This window comes from Schistocerca cancellata, chromosome 6 (assembly GCF_023864275.1).
Source record: "Schistocerca cancellata isolate TAMUIC-IGC-003103 chromosome 6, iqSchCanc2.1, whole genome shotgun sequence".
NCBI lineage: Eukaryota > Metazoa > Arthropoda > Insecta > Orthoptera > Acrididae > Schistocerca > Schistocerca cancellata.
In genome coordinates this window covers 293310790-293326773 of record NC_064631.1, presented here as the reverse complement: position 1 = coordinate 293326773, position 15984 = coordinate 293310790, and the positions used below count along the sequence as shown (strand labels likewise).

At 38.3% G+C, this 15984-nt stretch overlaps 1 protein-coding gene across 1 annotated transcript; it reads left to right on the top strand.

Moving 5' to 3' along the window:
• Window positions 1–2107: 2107 nt before the first annotated feature.
• Window positions 2108–15613, top strand: LOC126191332 (neuralized-like protein 2). The gene is made up of 2 exons (XM_049932166.1): window positions 2108–3156; window positions 13717–15613. The coding sequence occupies exons 1-2, from the start codon at window positions 2481–2483 to the stop codon at window positions 13830–13832; spliced, it is 792 nt and encodes a 263-aa protein (XP_049788123.1). The 5' UTR covers window positions 2108–2480; the 3' UTR covers window positions 13833–15613.
• The last annotated feature ends 371 nt before the right edge of the window (window positions 15614–15984 follow it).

The following is a 15984-nucleotide window of genomic DNA, read 5'->3' as shown; positions in this document are numbered from 1 at the left end:
ATCCTAAACCAAGTGATGGGGGTCATGAAAGAATTCCCATACCAGAACTGACCAGTGACGAAGAGGAAGCTGAAAATTTATCAGAAAAGAAAACTGTTCGATGTTCTACCAGGAACAGGAACGCTTCTAAATATCTGATAGACTTTGCTGTTCTTGCACTCGATACTAATTCATTTGTAGATGATGTACCGAAAAGTTACAAGGAAATTACAAATCGTGAAAATAAGGAAGACTAGTATAAAGCCGTACAGGATGAAGCTGACCCTATAAAAGAAAACAAGACTTCGATCTTTGTTAAATTACCACCTGGAAGGAAGACTATTATCAGTAAGTGGGTGTTCAGATTAAAAAAGGACAAGGATTGAAATATAAGATACAAGGCTAGACTTGTGGCCAAAGGATGTTCACAGAAAAGGGGATTTGACTACGATGAAACATATGCACCAGTGGCTCGACTTGCGACTGTTAGAATAATGCTAGTTTTGCAATCCAACTAGGACTGGTCTGGACCAATTTGATGCCGCCAACGCTTTTCTTCATGGATTACTCAAGGAGAAAATATATATGACTATCCCTGAAGGAGTAGGTATTTCAGAAGAACTGAAGGACACAACTGGTTTGGTTTGCAGGTTATAGAAATCTTTATATGGCTTAAAGCAATCACCACTAGTGTGGAATCACTCTTTTCATACCTTTCTTATTTCTATACGATTCACTCAGTCAGAAGCAGATAAATGTCTTTACTATATGATTTTAAAGGAAGTTGTCATTTATATTGTGCTCTATGTTGAAGACATTTTGATGGCAGAAAATAATAGAGAGGAAATGGACAGAATAAAATTTAAGTTAAGGCAGAAGTTCAAAATAAAGGAACTGGGAGAAACAAAATCATACTTGGGAATCGAGATTTCTATGAACAACGGAGAAATGTATCTGAGCGAAACATCATATTTGAAGGATTTCCTACGGCCATTCAACATGTAAGATTGTAATCCAGTCAAGACACCTATGGAAGTTAAACTGGAAATCAAGGAAGGAAATATGATCGATAAGCCCTGCAGAGAGTTGATTGGATGTTTGATGTACGCAATGACAGCAACAAGACCTGTTTTGTGTGCTGTGGTCAACTTATTGAGCAGATACCAAAACAATCCATCGGAACAACTCTGGAAAAGTTTAAAAAGAGTTTTGAGATATATCAAAGGAACCGTCAATATGAGATTACATTATCGAAAGGGGAATCAAGAAGTTCTGGTGGCCTATGCTGATGCAAACTCTAATAGAAAAGAAGACGCAAGATCTACCTTTGGTTATCTTTTAAAATGTTTTAGAAACACCGCCTATTGGGCAACAAAGAAACGGACTGGTGTTGCTTTGTCTTCTACAGAGGCAGAATATGTAGCTGTGTTACTCTGGGTGAAATATTTTCTGGACGATATTCAAATTCCACTCTAGCTACCAATTCGTATATTTGACGGTAATCAGTCCCGTATATGGTTACTGAAAACATGGGAACGTCGACGGTTGAGACACGTCAATGTTAAATATAATTTTGTGTGTCAGCTTAACTGCAGGATCATCACGACCGAGCATGTAAAATCGGAGGACCAGATTACAGATATTTTTACCAAAGGCTACCAGCCCCTAGAGTCATTGCTTTGAGGAGTATATTGGGTTTATTTTAATTTTTGTTAGCGTTAACTGTAAACTCATTAAATTAGGAGGAGTTTTAAGATTGCAATTTTAATGATTCTCTGTTTGACTTGCGTTAAGTGCTGTAGCATCAAAAAGTAAAACAGGCGTTCTTGTTCAGTTGTTCTGTTACGCCGCTCAGCTTAATAAAAACCACCTAATAGTTTTTAACTTTACATGTGTTATTTTATCGAAATAAACTAAAATTACATCAAAAATGATTCAAAATTGCTGCTTTGCCATGGTAAAAACAAAAAATAATTATTTAGAATTAGTGCTACACTCTGGTAAACTCTATAGTTCTACAACAGTATCAAGTTCAAGTTGTTATTGACACCACAGTCAACATTTGTTGACACGCCCAAATACAGGTGGCCGTGGTATTTCCAAACAGTGTAAATCGAAGATATGGTAGTTCTACTAGTTCAGCTCAGAAATATCTTCGTGACGTATTTGATATCAGAAAGTTGGTGTATTCAAACAGTTACAGTGTATTTTTGTTTAAAGCTCGTATTATTCTTCGAGAAGTAAATGTATCTTTAAAGATATATTCTCTAGTTCAAAACCACACGGAAAGGATTCGACAGTATTGTGTTGGTTTTTTTTTTTTTTTTTTTTTTGTACTCCGCAACGTACCGGCCACTATCATATAATGCTGCGTGTGGTTCAACTTGGTGTAGAGGAGGCAGTAACAACATTTATGCATAGTTGAATATTTATGTGATAATGCAAAATATGTCTCATGTTCTGGTGTAGTTTTACTTCAGTTGCGTACAGGAGGAAGTAAAATGATTACTAGGTTTCACCCGTACCATGGTGGCAATATTGTTTTATTCGATGACAACACCGTGGCCTATCGCAAAGCAAGTTTTGCCAATGCACTTGCCTTTAGTGAAAAGCCTCTTCTACCTGGGGAAATCTTCCTTTTAGAGATAGAGAAGAACGAACGCGGCTGGAGTGGTCATATGCGACTAGGGCTTACTCAGCTTGATCCACAGACTGCTGCTGCTGCTGTGGGTGGTCTGCCGCAATATGCGCTTCCTGATTTAGCCAACATGGGAACTTCTTGGATTTTTGCTATTACAAAGTCTCATAATAGTATTTATGAGTACAGCGTAATGCCAGACGGCTCCATGCCGAGTTATGAAAGACATAATGTGCTGGGTGATGAACATAGTATACGAACGTCAAGAGGTTGCATTCCTCGCAGCTTATTTCGTTCTTCACCACCAAGTGCTGACCACCAGGTATTGCCCACAGATGTTGGAAGCAGAATTGGTGTCGTTTATGTACCTACGCAAGGATTAGGAAGAGAGAGTAATTATGCTGAAATGCATTTCATCATTAATGGAGAAGATCAAGGGCCATGCACAATAGACATACCATACAAAGAAGGACCCTTACATGCTGTTATCGATGTTTATGGCACAACAAAGCAAGTTAGGATTGTACAGTTATATGGAGGTGAGACAGCAGTGATAATATTTACCTATCTCTTCCTTGTCAGATGTAAATTCTTACATGTACATTTCTACTATAGTATCTCTCTCTCTCTCTCTCTCTCTCTCTCTCTCTCTCTCCAGTGCTGAAGTGACACCTGTTGTGCAACTAATACTAAATAATGTGACTGATTTAAGCATAACAATATTTGTATGTAAAGAATCATAACACAGAAAGCAAAGCTTTTTTTGTGTAGCCTATAAGAAACATTGTTATAAAACTGCATGGCGGAAGAGGGCTCGAACCCAGGATCTTTGCCTTTTGTGGGTAAGTGCTGTGCCAACGGAGCTACCCGAGCATGACTCACAACCCGTCCTCAGAGCTCGACTTCCACCAGTACCTTATCTCCTACCTCCCAAACTTCACAGAAGTTCTCCTGCATAACTTGCAGGGTGGCATTCCAGGAAGAAAGGACCCTGGGTTTCAGTCCCAGTCTGGCACACAATTTTAAACTGCCAGGAAATTTCGTATTGGCACACTCTCTGCTGCATAATAAAAATTTATCGTGGAAACAATCCTCCAGGCTATGGCTGTGCCATGCCTCTGCAATATCCTTTCTTCCAGGAGAGCTTGTCTCACAAGTTTTGTTGGATGACTCTTGTGCAGTTTGCAAAGTAGGAGATGAGGTACTGGCAGAAGTAAAGCTCAGCTCAGTTGGTAGAGCAGCTGTCCGCAAAAGTTATGTCATTGGCAGATTAAAGAATTTAACTACTTTCCAAATATTTTTAGGTTTCTTATGCAAATGTCATTGTTAAATTGGTGGTATAAAAATATTTCCAGTTAGTATTTGGATCACTCTGCGTCAAGTGATCCAGTTTTAGGAATAATTCACACTTAACAACCTTAAATTCTGTTCATACATGGTCTCATGATGCCTATACATTTTATATAAGTAATTCCACAAATTTTTAGCTCTCAATATGCTGTGCATGCCATTCTGGAGTCCCGAAACACATTGACTGCAATGAGAATGCCGCCTCTCACAGCAGAGCCTTATGCCAGACACCGTGAGTTGACCAGCTGCCACAGCAGAGCCTGATGCTGTGGTATGGCCTAGTGGTGAAATATCAGTCACAATGCTTGTATTAGTCAAAGTGTTAAATCAAGGATGTCTACATTTTGTGAAGAGAACATTAAAGTTTTCTGCAAGTTTTTGGTTGTCTTTCTTCGAGTGGGTAAGCTACTTCACTGAGAGTTGGTACACTGGTTCTTAGTTGGACAATATTATGAAAAGGATAGACTGCTACTTGCCATACAAAGGAGACATTGAGTCACAGACAGGAACAACAAAAAGACTACTTGAGCTTTTGGCCAAAAGTACTTCCTCTGAAACAGAAAACACACATTCACTCAAGCACAATTACATGCATGTGACCACTGTCTGGCCATTGAGCCATGAGTGGCCAGTAGAACAACTGAGGTGGGTCACTAGGATGTGTGAAAGCAATCAAGAGTATTGTGTCCTTGTAGTGAAAATTCACAAATAGTACTTAGCCACCAGGTGTTGTAAATGTGGAGAGCATACACATCTGGCTGAAAACTAGAAGTTACAAATTCTGGCTGATCATCTACTCAGTCTGAAATTTTGACAGTGAGTGACAGCAAGTTTTCTGAATCTCAATCAAGATGAATCCTTTGCAAGTCAATTGAAAGAAACTGGTGATTTTCTATTGTTCTGGCTTAAGTGGATACAGAAGAAAGACTTCCTTTTATCTTAGAGATTTGTATCTGAGCCGTGTCAACAAAAATGAATTTGATATTTGTCATTTTTTGTGACAAAAAATGTATTGTACAGATCAAACAGTGTTAGAGTTATGTTTCTTTTGGACACTGAACCAGTCGTTCGACATTCCACGAGTCCCTCACTTGTAGAGTTGCCATTGCTGGTGCCAAATAAGTTGTATAGAACTTTTATACCAGAGTCTTGGGGATGGTGGTACAAATGGATAGTCAAGAGATCCATCACTAAATTATAAAATTTTATGAAAATTGATTTCTGTCTCAGGAAGTTCCCCAATTTTGCAGCAAAAACCGTGAACAGCTGCTGTGTCAAGCCTTAGGTTCTCACTTAAATGAACATGCTTTTGCATTGTATTTGTTCATTTTCAGCCACATAAATAATTACACGATGTACAGTAACTCAACAGTTTTCGCAATGAAAATCTTGGATCTAAACCTGAACAACAAACAAATAATTTTGTGCAGAATACGCTCTAAGACAAAAAAGAAAAGAAAAAGCAGTGCACTGCAAAGGATTTATCCGAATGAGACAGAAATTGGCAGATGATGTGCATGTAAAGACAAACAAATGATTCAGAAAAATTGATTGGGAAATACAGAAGCGTCCGATTCCACCCGTCTGCCTTGACCCATGACGTCACAAATATGGCGGAAACGACCATACACTATGACTCCAATATGGCGCCTATGACGTCATTACGTAAACATGACCACAGACATGAAAATACATTGAAAAACCAACCCACACATGTTCCACAAAAAACCTAATGAAACTAACGGGACAAGAATGGGAAATTGGGGGTTTTTGGGTGGGGACAAAGTAAATATAAACAAATTTACACATATCACCATACCAAACCACACAAAACGACGAAAAAAACTGACAACACGAAACTCCCCAAATTCCACTAAACACAATATCCTCTGGAGTCAGACACTTCCTTGACCTATATAGCTCAACAGCACCTCCCGATCCCACAAATAACACTTCCCTTGACCTATATAGTTCAACAGCAGCTCCTGATCTCACAAATTGGAATCAAACACTTCCCTTGGCCTATATAGCTCAACAGCAACTCCTGATACCGGAACAACCGCAGCCACAACCACACATTGGGATTGAATACTTCCCTTGACCTATATAGGTCAATAGAAACTACCAATACCAGATCATAAAACCCAAAACTACAACTACGTCCACAATCATCACTACGTCAAAAAACACAACAAACCAACAAAATTGGAATCTAACACTTCCCTTGACCTGTTATCCTTATGACATCTCCACATATAGCTGTCCCTGGCCCGAGATGCCGGAACTTTAGTAAGCCTCATTTCTTCGCGGCATACTGAACACGTCACGACTTCATCCAAAAATACAAATAGTTGAAGAAATTTTATTAGAGACAACGCACTGTCTCCCATTACCGCCAACAACCGAAAACTGTTGACCTTGCCAGTTATATCCATACCTACCAAAGACATAAAAAAAGCAATTTACCAAAATTCACACACAACAAACAGAAAAAATAATAACGTCGAAATAACAAAACTAAAATCGTTAACTCACTAAAAAATATTCCGCTGAAAGCACAGTCCCAATACCACACACGTGCAATGCTATCATGCAAATGAACCCTATACGCCACATAACACACTACCCATAAACACACCACCAGAGAGAACCACCGGCCGCAACAATACACCACCTATAAACACGCCACACACGCAAACTAAACCAAAAACATCACGTAACACACCACCAGAGATCACCACCGATCACATCAAAACAACGCCTACAAACACACCACTCTCACAAACTAAATTCCGCGCTGTCGTGACGTCACACACAACAGCCTTACGTCACGGGTCAAATCTGACGGGTGGGATCGGACGCTTCGGTCGACCCAATTGATTGAGTTATTCGAGAGAAAGAGCTTCCTAAATTGAGCAAATCAATAACATATTGGTCCACCTCTGGCGCTTACTCAAGCAGTAACTGAGCTTGGCATTGATTGATAGCGTTGCTGGTTGGCCTTCTGAATGATATGTGCCAAATTGTATCCAATTGGCTTGTTAGATTGACAAAATCCCAAGCTTGTTAGAAGGTCTTGCTCAGGGAGAGATACAGTGACCTTGCTAGCCAAGGTAGAGTTTGGCAAGATAAAAGGCAAGCAGTGATGCATGGTCATCAGGGCTCAGTTCAAAGCAGGACTCGTCACTGAAGACAGTTCTATTACAGTCTAATTCTAGGTTCAAAACGAGTCCACAGATGCACCGGACAGCAGTGGGATATCAACTTCACTGTTGCCCACAATAAGGCCTGGCCGTCAGGAATGATGGTCAGGGATGCTATTACTTCTCATAGCAGAGTCCCTTTGGTTGTCATCCATGGCTCTGTTACAGCACAGCGGTACATCGATGATATTCTATGGCCTGTTTTGTTGCCCTTTGTGGAAAGCCATCCTAGACTTACATTTCAACAAGATAATGCCCGCCCTCACACAGCGAGAGTGACTACTGCGTGTCTTCGTGCTTGACAAAATGCTGTCTTGGCAAATGGATCTCTTCTCAATTGAGAATGTTCGGAGTATTATTGGCAGGATCCTTGAACCATCTCAGGATTTTGACGATCTAACATACCAGTTGTACAGAATTTGAAGAGTACTTCCAACAACCTTATCATTTTATGCCAAGCTGAACAACTTCTTGCATAAGGTCAGAGGTGACACAACACATTACTGACTTGTTCGATCTCTAGCTGTTTGTATTGCAAAAATCATTGAAATTTTCTGAAATTTAATCATTTGTTTGGTTGTAAATGAGCATCATATCTACTGATATCTGCCCCGTTCAGATAATTTCTTGTTAGTGTGTGTCTTTAATTTAAGGTATTGTGTCTGATTTTTTTTTAAATTGAATGGTGAATCCAGAACGAGGTTTTCATTCTGTAGCAGAGTGTGTGCTGATATGAAACTTCCTGGCAGGTTGAAACTGTGTGCCGGTTCGAGACTCAAACTCGGGAACTTTTCCTTTCACGGCCAAGTGCTTTACCATCTGAGCTACCCAAGCACGACTCACACCCTGTCCTCACAGCTTTACTTCCGCCAGTACCTCGTCTTTTACTTTCCAAACTTTACAGAAGCTCTTCTGCGAACCTTGCAGAACTAGCACTCCTGAGAGAAAGGATATTGCGGAGACATGGCTTACGAGGGGACCTTCTGGGAGGTGCATCAAGTTATGAGCTCTGACTTTGCCTGCTTATACTGTGGGTAGGCACCTATCACACACTAAAATTGTAGGTGCTAATGCGGCCTCGTTTTTGAAATATTGCCTGTTAAAGTTTTGGCAGCTCTTTATATACAGAAAAGTTTCACTGTTGTGGCAATTGAGCAAGTAGCCAAGAGGCAAGTGAGCAAGACTCCCGTCCAGGCGACCCTGGTTCGAGACTCGTCTATGCTACTTTTGTTTTCGCGACGCTAGATCCATCGCAAAAAGAAGTATTCCATAACGTCAATGCAGTGGCGTTTGCTGCGGACTTGAGAAAATACAGATACGATTGTAACGAAAATGAATGTGCATTCATACAATGTTTGTGATGTCGAAAGTACAAATGTTTTGATTGTTTTTACAAAAAGTATCATCCGTCGGAATGGACTCATCAAAATATAGGAAATATTGATAAACTTTCCATTAAATAAAACATATTTTTAATCCCTCATTCGTTTTTTTAATATTTCCTGCCTCAACGGAACAAAATTAAAAATACAACAGAAACAAATTGAACAATAATATTTCAAGAAATTGCATTACGGTTAATTTCCTGTTAAAATAAAAATACGCAAAAGATTAAAACAAAATGTGACATTCAATTTGTAATTTTGATTTATAGAGGCTTGTAATTCTTTTTAATCAATCCTTGCGGAATGTTGATGATTAATTATAAATTAAAACAGGCATTTGGGAAAAAAAAGACTGGTCTCGAACCAGGGTTGCCTGGACGGGAGTCTAGCTCGCTTGCCACTCGGCTACTCGCGCACTTGCCACAATAGTGAAATTTTTCTTTATATAAAGAACTGCCCGCACTTTAACAGGCAATATTTCAAAAAAGTGGCCGCATTGGCACCTACAATTTTAGGGTGTGATAGGTACCTACCCACACTATAAGAAGGCGAAGTGGGAGCTCATAACTCGATGCACCTCCCAGAAGGTCCCCTCGTTAGCCACAGCCTGAGGGATGTTTCCAGAGTAAGATTTTCACTCTGCAGCGGAGTGTGCGCTGATATGAAACTTCCTGGCAGATTAAAACTGTGTGCCGGACCGAGACTCGAACTCGGGACCTTTGCCTTTCGCGGGCAAGTGCTCTACCATCTGAGCTACCCAAGCGTGACTCACGCCCTGTTCTCACAACTTTACTTCTGCCAGTACCTCGTCTCCTACTTTCCAAACTTTACAGAAGCTCTCCTGCGAACCTTGCAGAACTACCACTCCTGAGAGAAAGGATATTCCAGTGACATGACTTAACCACAGGCTAGGAGACTAGGTACTGGCAGAAGTAAAGCTGTGAGGACAGGGCATGAGTCGTGGTTGGGTAGCTCAGATGGTAGAGCACTTGCCCACGAAAGGCAAAGGTCGTTTCGAAATGGTGAATTGTCAAGTCGGAGATTTTTATCAGCAATTTTAGTATGAAATCTTCAACAGGTAGTTTTTTGAAGTAATGCTCAGTCTGTGAGAAGCCTTATTTGTACTCATCATTAGTCATCTTCTTGTTCTATGTCAACATCTTTGTACATATTGGTGTGGTATGACAGAGGCATTTTTTTCCTTGACAGCTATTGCACCACAGAAACATGCTGTCTTTAGATTCTGTGCTGTGCACTGTCAGAGCCATTAAAACTGGCAATTTCTTTGGTCAGTGCTAATAGCAACCCAATACTTTAGCATTCTGATGAACAGATGGAGAGTGCTCTGAATGACCTTACAGTAACATGCCATTCTAGAGAAATCATTGGAGAACCAAATTTCAGGACTGTACTTAGCAGTGAACATCCCTCTGAAATTGCTTACCAGGAGTCAGTTTTGCTTTTGAATTTGAATTCAGTCAAAATAATAATAAAAATTTGATGCCCTACATTTTACAGTATCAGACAAAACCATGTTTTTTTTCTCCTGGCATAGTCAGAATACCGACCCCCTTTTTTGTTTTTAAACCCTCCCTCCTTGTCAGTCTTGAAAAGTTTTGAGACTGGATTTTTAAAAAAGGCGGGGGGTTCATATTAATAACAAGAAGTTTCATCGCCCATGATGATTTTTTCCAGGAAACAATTGTCCTCATTTTTCATGTCAATCGAATCACGTCAGGTGTCCACGTGTTGTTTTTGAAGGTGTACAGGAGCAACTTCCAACACACTTTTCTCTTCTTCAAAACATTCAGGAGAACATCTTGAAAAGTTGATTTATTGATGTTGTTCCGTCGTGATATAACACAACAATGTTGACACTGACATTTCCTGGCATATTAAAACTGAACTTTGGACCTTTGCCTTTCGCGGGCAAGTGCTCTACCATCTGGGCTACCCAAGCACGACTCACAACCCGTCCTCACAGCTTCTGAATATTGACACAATACTGCCACATGTACACTGCTGCCTACTCACAACTGGTCGAAAACACATCCGTTGTTTACAGTTTCTTGGTCCAAGCTGCCACCATGTGTGTACACCAGGAATAAAATCAGTCTCAGGACTTTTTGGGCAAATGTTGATATATATATAAAAAAAATAAAGATGATGAGACTTACCAAACAAAAGCGCTGGCAGGTCGATAGAACACAAACAAACACAAACATACACACAAAATTCTAGCTTTCGCAACCAACGGTTGCCTCGTCAGGAAAGAAGGAAGGAGAGGGAAAGACAAAAGCATTTGGGTTTTAAGGGAGAGGGTAAGGAGTCATTCCAATCCCAGGAGCGGAAAGACTTACCTTAGGGGGAAAAAAGGACAGGTATATACTCGCGCACACACACACACATATCCATCCGCATATACACAGACACAAGCAGACATTTGTAAAGGCAAAGAGTTTGGGCTCTTTCCAGTCAACACTGTCAAAAGCTTTCTCTAAGTCTACAAATGCTAGAAACATACATTTGCCTTTCCTTAATCTTTCTTCTAAGGTAAGTCGTAAGGTCAGTATTGCCTCACGTGTTCCAGTATTTCTACGGAATCCAAACTGATCTTCCCCGAGGTCGGCTTCTACTAGTTTTTCCATTTGTCTGTAAAGAATTCGTGTTAGTATTTTGCAGCTGTGGCTTATTAAACTGATTGTTCGGTAATGTTCACATCTGTCAACACCTGCTTTCTTTGGGATTGGAATTATTATATTCTTCTTGAAGTCTGAGGGTATTTCGCCTGTTTCATACATCTTGCTCACCAGATGGTAGAGTTTTGTCAGGACTGGCTCTCCCAAGGCTGTCAGTAGTTCCAATGGAATGTTGTCTACTCCGGAGGCCTTGTTTCGACTCAGGTCTTTCAGTGCTCTGTCAAACTCTTCACGCAGTATCGTATCTCCCATTTCATCTTCATCTACATCCTCTTCCATTTCCATAATATTGTCCTCAAGTACATCGCCCTTGTATAGACCCTCTATATACTCCTTCCACCTTTCTGCTTTCCCTTCTTTGCTTAGAACTGGGTTTCCATCTGAGCTCTTGATGTTCATACAAGTGGTTCTCTTATCTCCAAAGGTCTCTTCCTGTAGGCAGTATCTATTTTACCCCTAATGAGATAAGCCTCTACATCCTTGCATTTGTCCTCTAGCCATCCCTGCCTAGCCATTTTGCACTTCCTGTCGATCTCATTTTTGACACGTTTGTATTCCTTTTTGCCTGCTTCATTTACTGCATTTTTATATTTTCTCCTTTCATCAATTAAATTCAATATTTCTTCTGTTACCCAAGGATTTCTACTAGCCCTCGTCTTTTACCTACTTGATCCTCTGCTGCCTTCACTACTTCATCCCCCAAAGCTACCGCACAGAGGTATCAGTCACAATGTGTGATGTTAGTTGTCATAGGGTTTTTCCCTTGCCTTCACTAACTGATATATATGCAGCAGTTTTAGGTCATATGGTATTGAACAACTGAACATAGCTATCTTTGGATCTGATGACTGTCTGCCATTGAACTTCACTTCAGCCAGTCGACTTTTGATGGCTGAATTAATGAAAGAATTGATGTGTCACCTACCTACTTCCACTGTTGATGTTTCTGACTAGATCATAATTGCAAATCTCAACCTTCGCCAGCCTTTTGAAGAAGTCAAGATAAATGGAAAAAGAACTGAGACATTATTTTAAGAAGATATTTGGCCTTAGCGCAAAGACCCTCTTCCAAGAAGAAACTAAATTAATGATTCTGATATACACCTTCATCAAAAACAGTCTTGAAGAAGAAGCTAGGCTTATACAAGAAAATAAAATAAAATAAAGAAATCTAGTATATGTACACGCAAGTGGTGTAAAATCGAACAAAAACTTAAAGGGAAAACTATTTGACTTGAAAGTCTGGAGGAATTGTTACCTATGATGACATCTTCAGCAGTGAGCCTCTTCAGATGAAGAAAGTATGGTGTATTTCTCAGGAAATTACATGATTGTTTAAGTAGGTGCCAAAGATTCTACAACTTTCAAACAATATATTGTTAAGAATTTGCAAGTTCTAAAAGTTGGAGCTCAAGTGACATTTTACACATGTACGACTGCAACAATAAAATGTATGCTAACACATCAAAAAAAATTATTTTCATGAGACTGGTGATGTGTGAAAATTACTTAATCCATTTCAATTAAGATTTGCTTAACACACAAGTATGTTCTCTCTTTTTGTGGTTTGGTGACTTAAGTTTATGTTAGATCTTTATTCTCCTTTTGTTGGCTATTGTGATTCTATAGTTTACTGTTTGTATGTCATTTTACTGTATTCCATAGAGTGCAGTCATTAGCTGTGTTGTTTATTTTTTCTGAATGTATACCAGTTAATGACAGATGTTCAGTTAATCGCATTATGTGGCTCAGTTAACATCCTAGTAAGTGAATTGTGTGCAGTTATGTTACATTTTTGGCCTCTGATTTTGTTGAGTTAACCTACCCTTAACCTATTTAGTATACATTTTGTTGGATGAAAAATTATTGCGGTCACAAAACCGTTGCATTTGAATTTTCTCCAACTTTGATTTCATGTAGTCTTAAAAATTGTGAATGACACAGCCTTAAAATTTTAACTGTGTTTAGCCCAAACGCTCTTTGGTTTCAGTTTTAAGCTGTCTTGAATTTAGCCATAACTGACGTAGAACTATCACAAAGCTTTTCAGCTCTCTGCTGAAAAACTTCTTAAACTATGGATTCTTTTTGTATCTTGAGGTCAGATTTTGCACAGCTTAGTTTTATTCTTTAAGAATCATACATGCAAAATTTCATTTAGATTGGTGATAGGTGTGGGCTACTATATATATATATATATATATATATATATATATATATATATATATATATATATATATATATATATATATATATATATATATATATATATATATATATATAGTGCTGCTGGTGTGGAATGACCCAAAAGGTAGCAATAAATGTTAGTGATGTGACTGACAAAATGATAGCAAAAAGGAATACTGTGTATGTGTTCACTTTGCCTTTTACTTTACTGCAATACAAATAGATTCTTTATAATGTTTCAGTTAATTAAGAATATGGCATTGTTTGATCATTTTCAGTGTCTACACTGCAGAATGCATGTCGCGATGCCATATTACAGTACATCAAGAAGGCATCAGTGGCATCTTTACCACTACCAAAGACACTAAAGGAATATTTGTTGTATAAGTCATGATAAAAGGAATATGCAAGTATGAATTGTATCTGAGAGGGAGACGTGATGTTTTACATATAGTGGATGATAGTCAGAAGCAGATTTTCTTATGCATCTATCCATTACTTGTGTAATAATATCCACTCTTGATATGAAGTGATAGTCATTTTTATTTAAGAAAATGAGGTCACTGAGTAATGAAATAAAGTCACTGATGATTCATTTCTCAAAAGTAGCAACCGTATTGCATTTTGAACTGTGTGAACCATCATGATGCTGGTATATTGGTAGAGACATTGTGAAGACGTAAAGTAACGCTTACACTTAATGAGTCTGCAGTTACAAGTAAATACGCTTACATAATCATAGTGAACTGTAAATTCAAAACTCACTTTGAATATCATATGTTGACACAGAGGACTTCTCACGTGGAAGTCTGAGGTCTGTATTGTTGAAGTGATACGAAAGGAAGTTCTTTTGCCAGGCAATATTTTGTTCAAGATATGTCCGTCTGTCATGTAAATTCAGAATATGTGGTTAAGGAACAAATTGCTGGTAACAGGTAGATTAGTTACATGAGAGCATCTTCATTTAAATAAGGGAGACTGGATATGTTACTAATCATCCACTGCCGCTTGGTGACAGACACATTCTACCAAAATACATTTCAGACAGTACTGTATAATTGAAGATAATATTTTGCCTTGACGCCATCACCTAAGTGCTGTTATAGCACTGTGGAACCACTGAGTTTGTTAAAAACTGGCTTTAAATAGACATAATAAACTTCTTTATTAACAGTAAGTTAACTACTGTCTGACTTGCAGATTTAATTACCTATGACCTACCAATTTATGTTATTTATATTTGATCTTGAGATGTTTTTCCTTCTTCTTTAATGTTGCTGTCATGTTTGCACTGCGAAACAAAATTTTTTGCACACTGTTACTAAATGGGACACATTCTTCTATTAAAACTGGATCTGCATCTTTTTATACTATTTTGTTCTCGACTGTGTCCTGATAAATGAAAATTCTTAGGTTGGCAGTTTGTAATTTAACAGAAGTGGCTAAAGCTAAGAAACAAAAATGTGTGATATTTTGTCTTAAGACATTACCATCAAATGATGGGTTGGATGTGCCAAAACTTGGGCTTTCGTTTTGGATATGATGAATTGACATTAAGCCCCTTCCGTATTTTCAATAGTGTAGGATGTACATTATTTTCCTGCTCCTTCTCTACAAGTATCTCACGTATGTCATTTTGGGTGTTGCATTTGGGCATTTCCATGCTACAGATAGAGATGTAATGTACAGATTTTTAAATTTATATATATTTTTTTTCTTAAAAAAATGATACTGTCACTTTTACAGTTTAATTAATAACCTGTGGTCTGTACAGTATACCGAGTTGTGAAACTGCAATTTTTCCTTTCATTTATTGATTTTACAGATTTTTTTTCTATGAATAAAACACATGACATTTTGTATTCACTTATGTTAACTATTTGATCACACAGACATTTATTTCACATATGGCTGTAATTTTTGGGCCATGCTTTTCTGCTTCAAATGTGTTGGAAATAAATTTTCAGCCAACTCAAATTTAGGGTTGCTTTTCTCTTAAGAAGGATCACTAACTTAACCCAAAAAGACTGAATAATACCATGGTATACACAGACAAGAACATAAGCACAAATCATCTTTAATAAAAGACAATTCATTGTAATAGAAAACAAGAAAGAAATGTTCCCTGTGTTGCTATTCTTTATGTAATTGTAAAAAAAAAAATAAACGTAAGTTTTCCTTACAGGTTATTCTAGATAAATCTGCATCATTATGACTGTTTATGTTGACCTGACATTGTTTTTGATTATGTATTTTCAGCTCACAGTGATAGTTTTGCTATTTTACATATCTAGCTCCCAGTACCTTTTAATTAGGGAATATAACATTCAAAAGTATTTCCTATAGTTCTGCAGGCAGTGTTGATCATCTTGTTTTCTACTAGAGCCCTTTCTTTTGTTGTTAAGAATGCACACACATAAGTAAATCTGAATACATATGTACTTCTGCACTATGGAAAATTTGATAGGCAACAAATGTAGAGTGGAAGTTCTAAAGGAGGTTAAGTGCCATAACGCAGGTTTTTATTTATTTATGCAAAACATAAT

What these genes read in the sequence shown, in the direction of transcription:
- LOC126191332 (XM_049932166.1), top strand. Translation starts at nt 2,481, where the DNA reads ATGATTACTAGGTTTCACCCGTACCATGGTGGCAATATTGTTTTATTC. An exon ending in GATTGTACAGTTATATGGAG is followed by an intron (nt 3,157 to 13,716) that starts GTGAGACAGCAG and finishes GATCATTTTCAG; the next exon opens with TGTCTACACTGCAGAATGCA.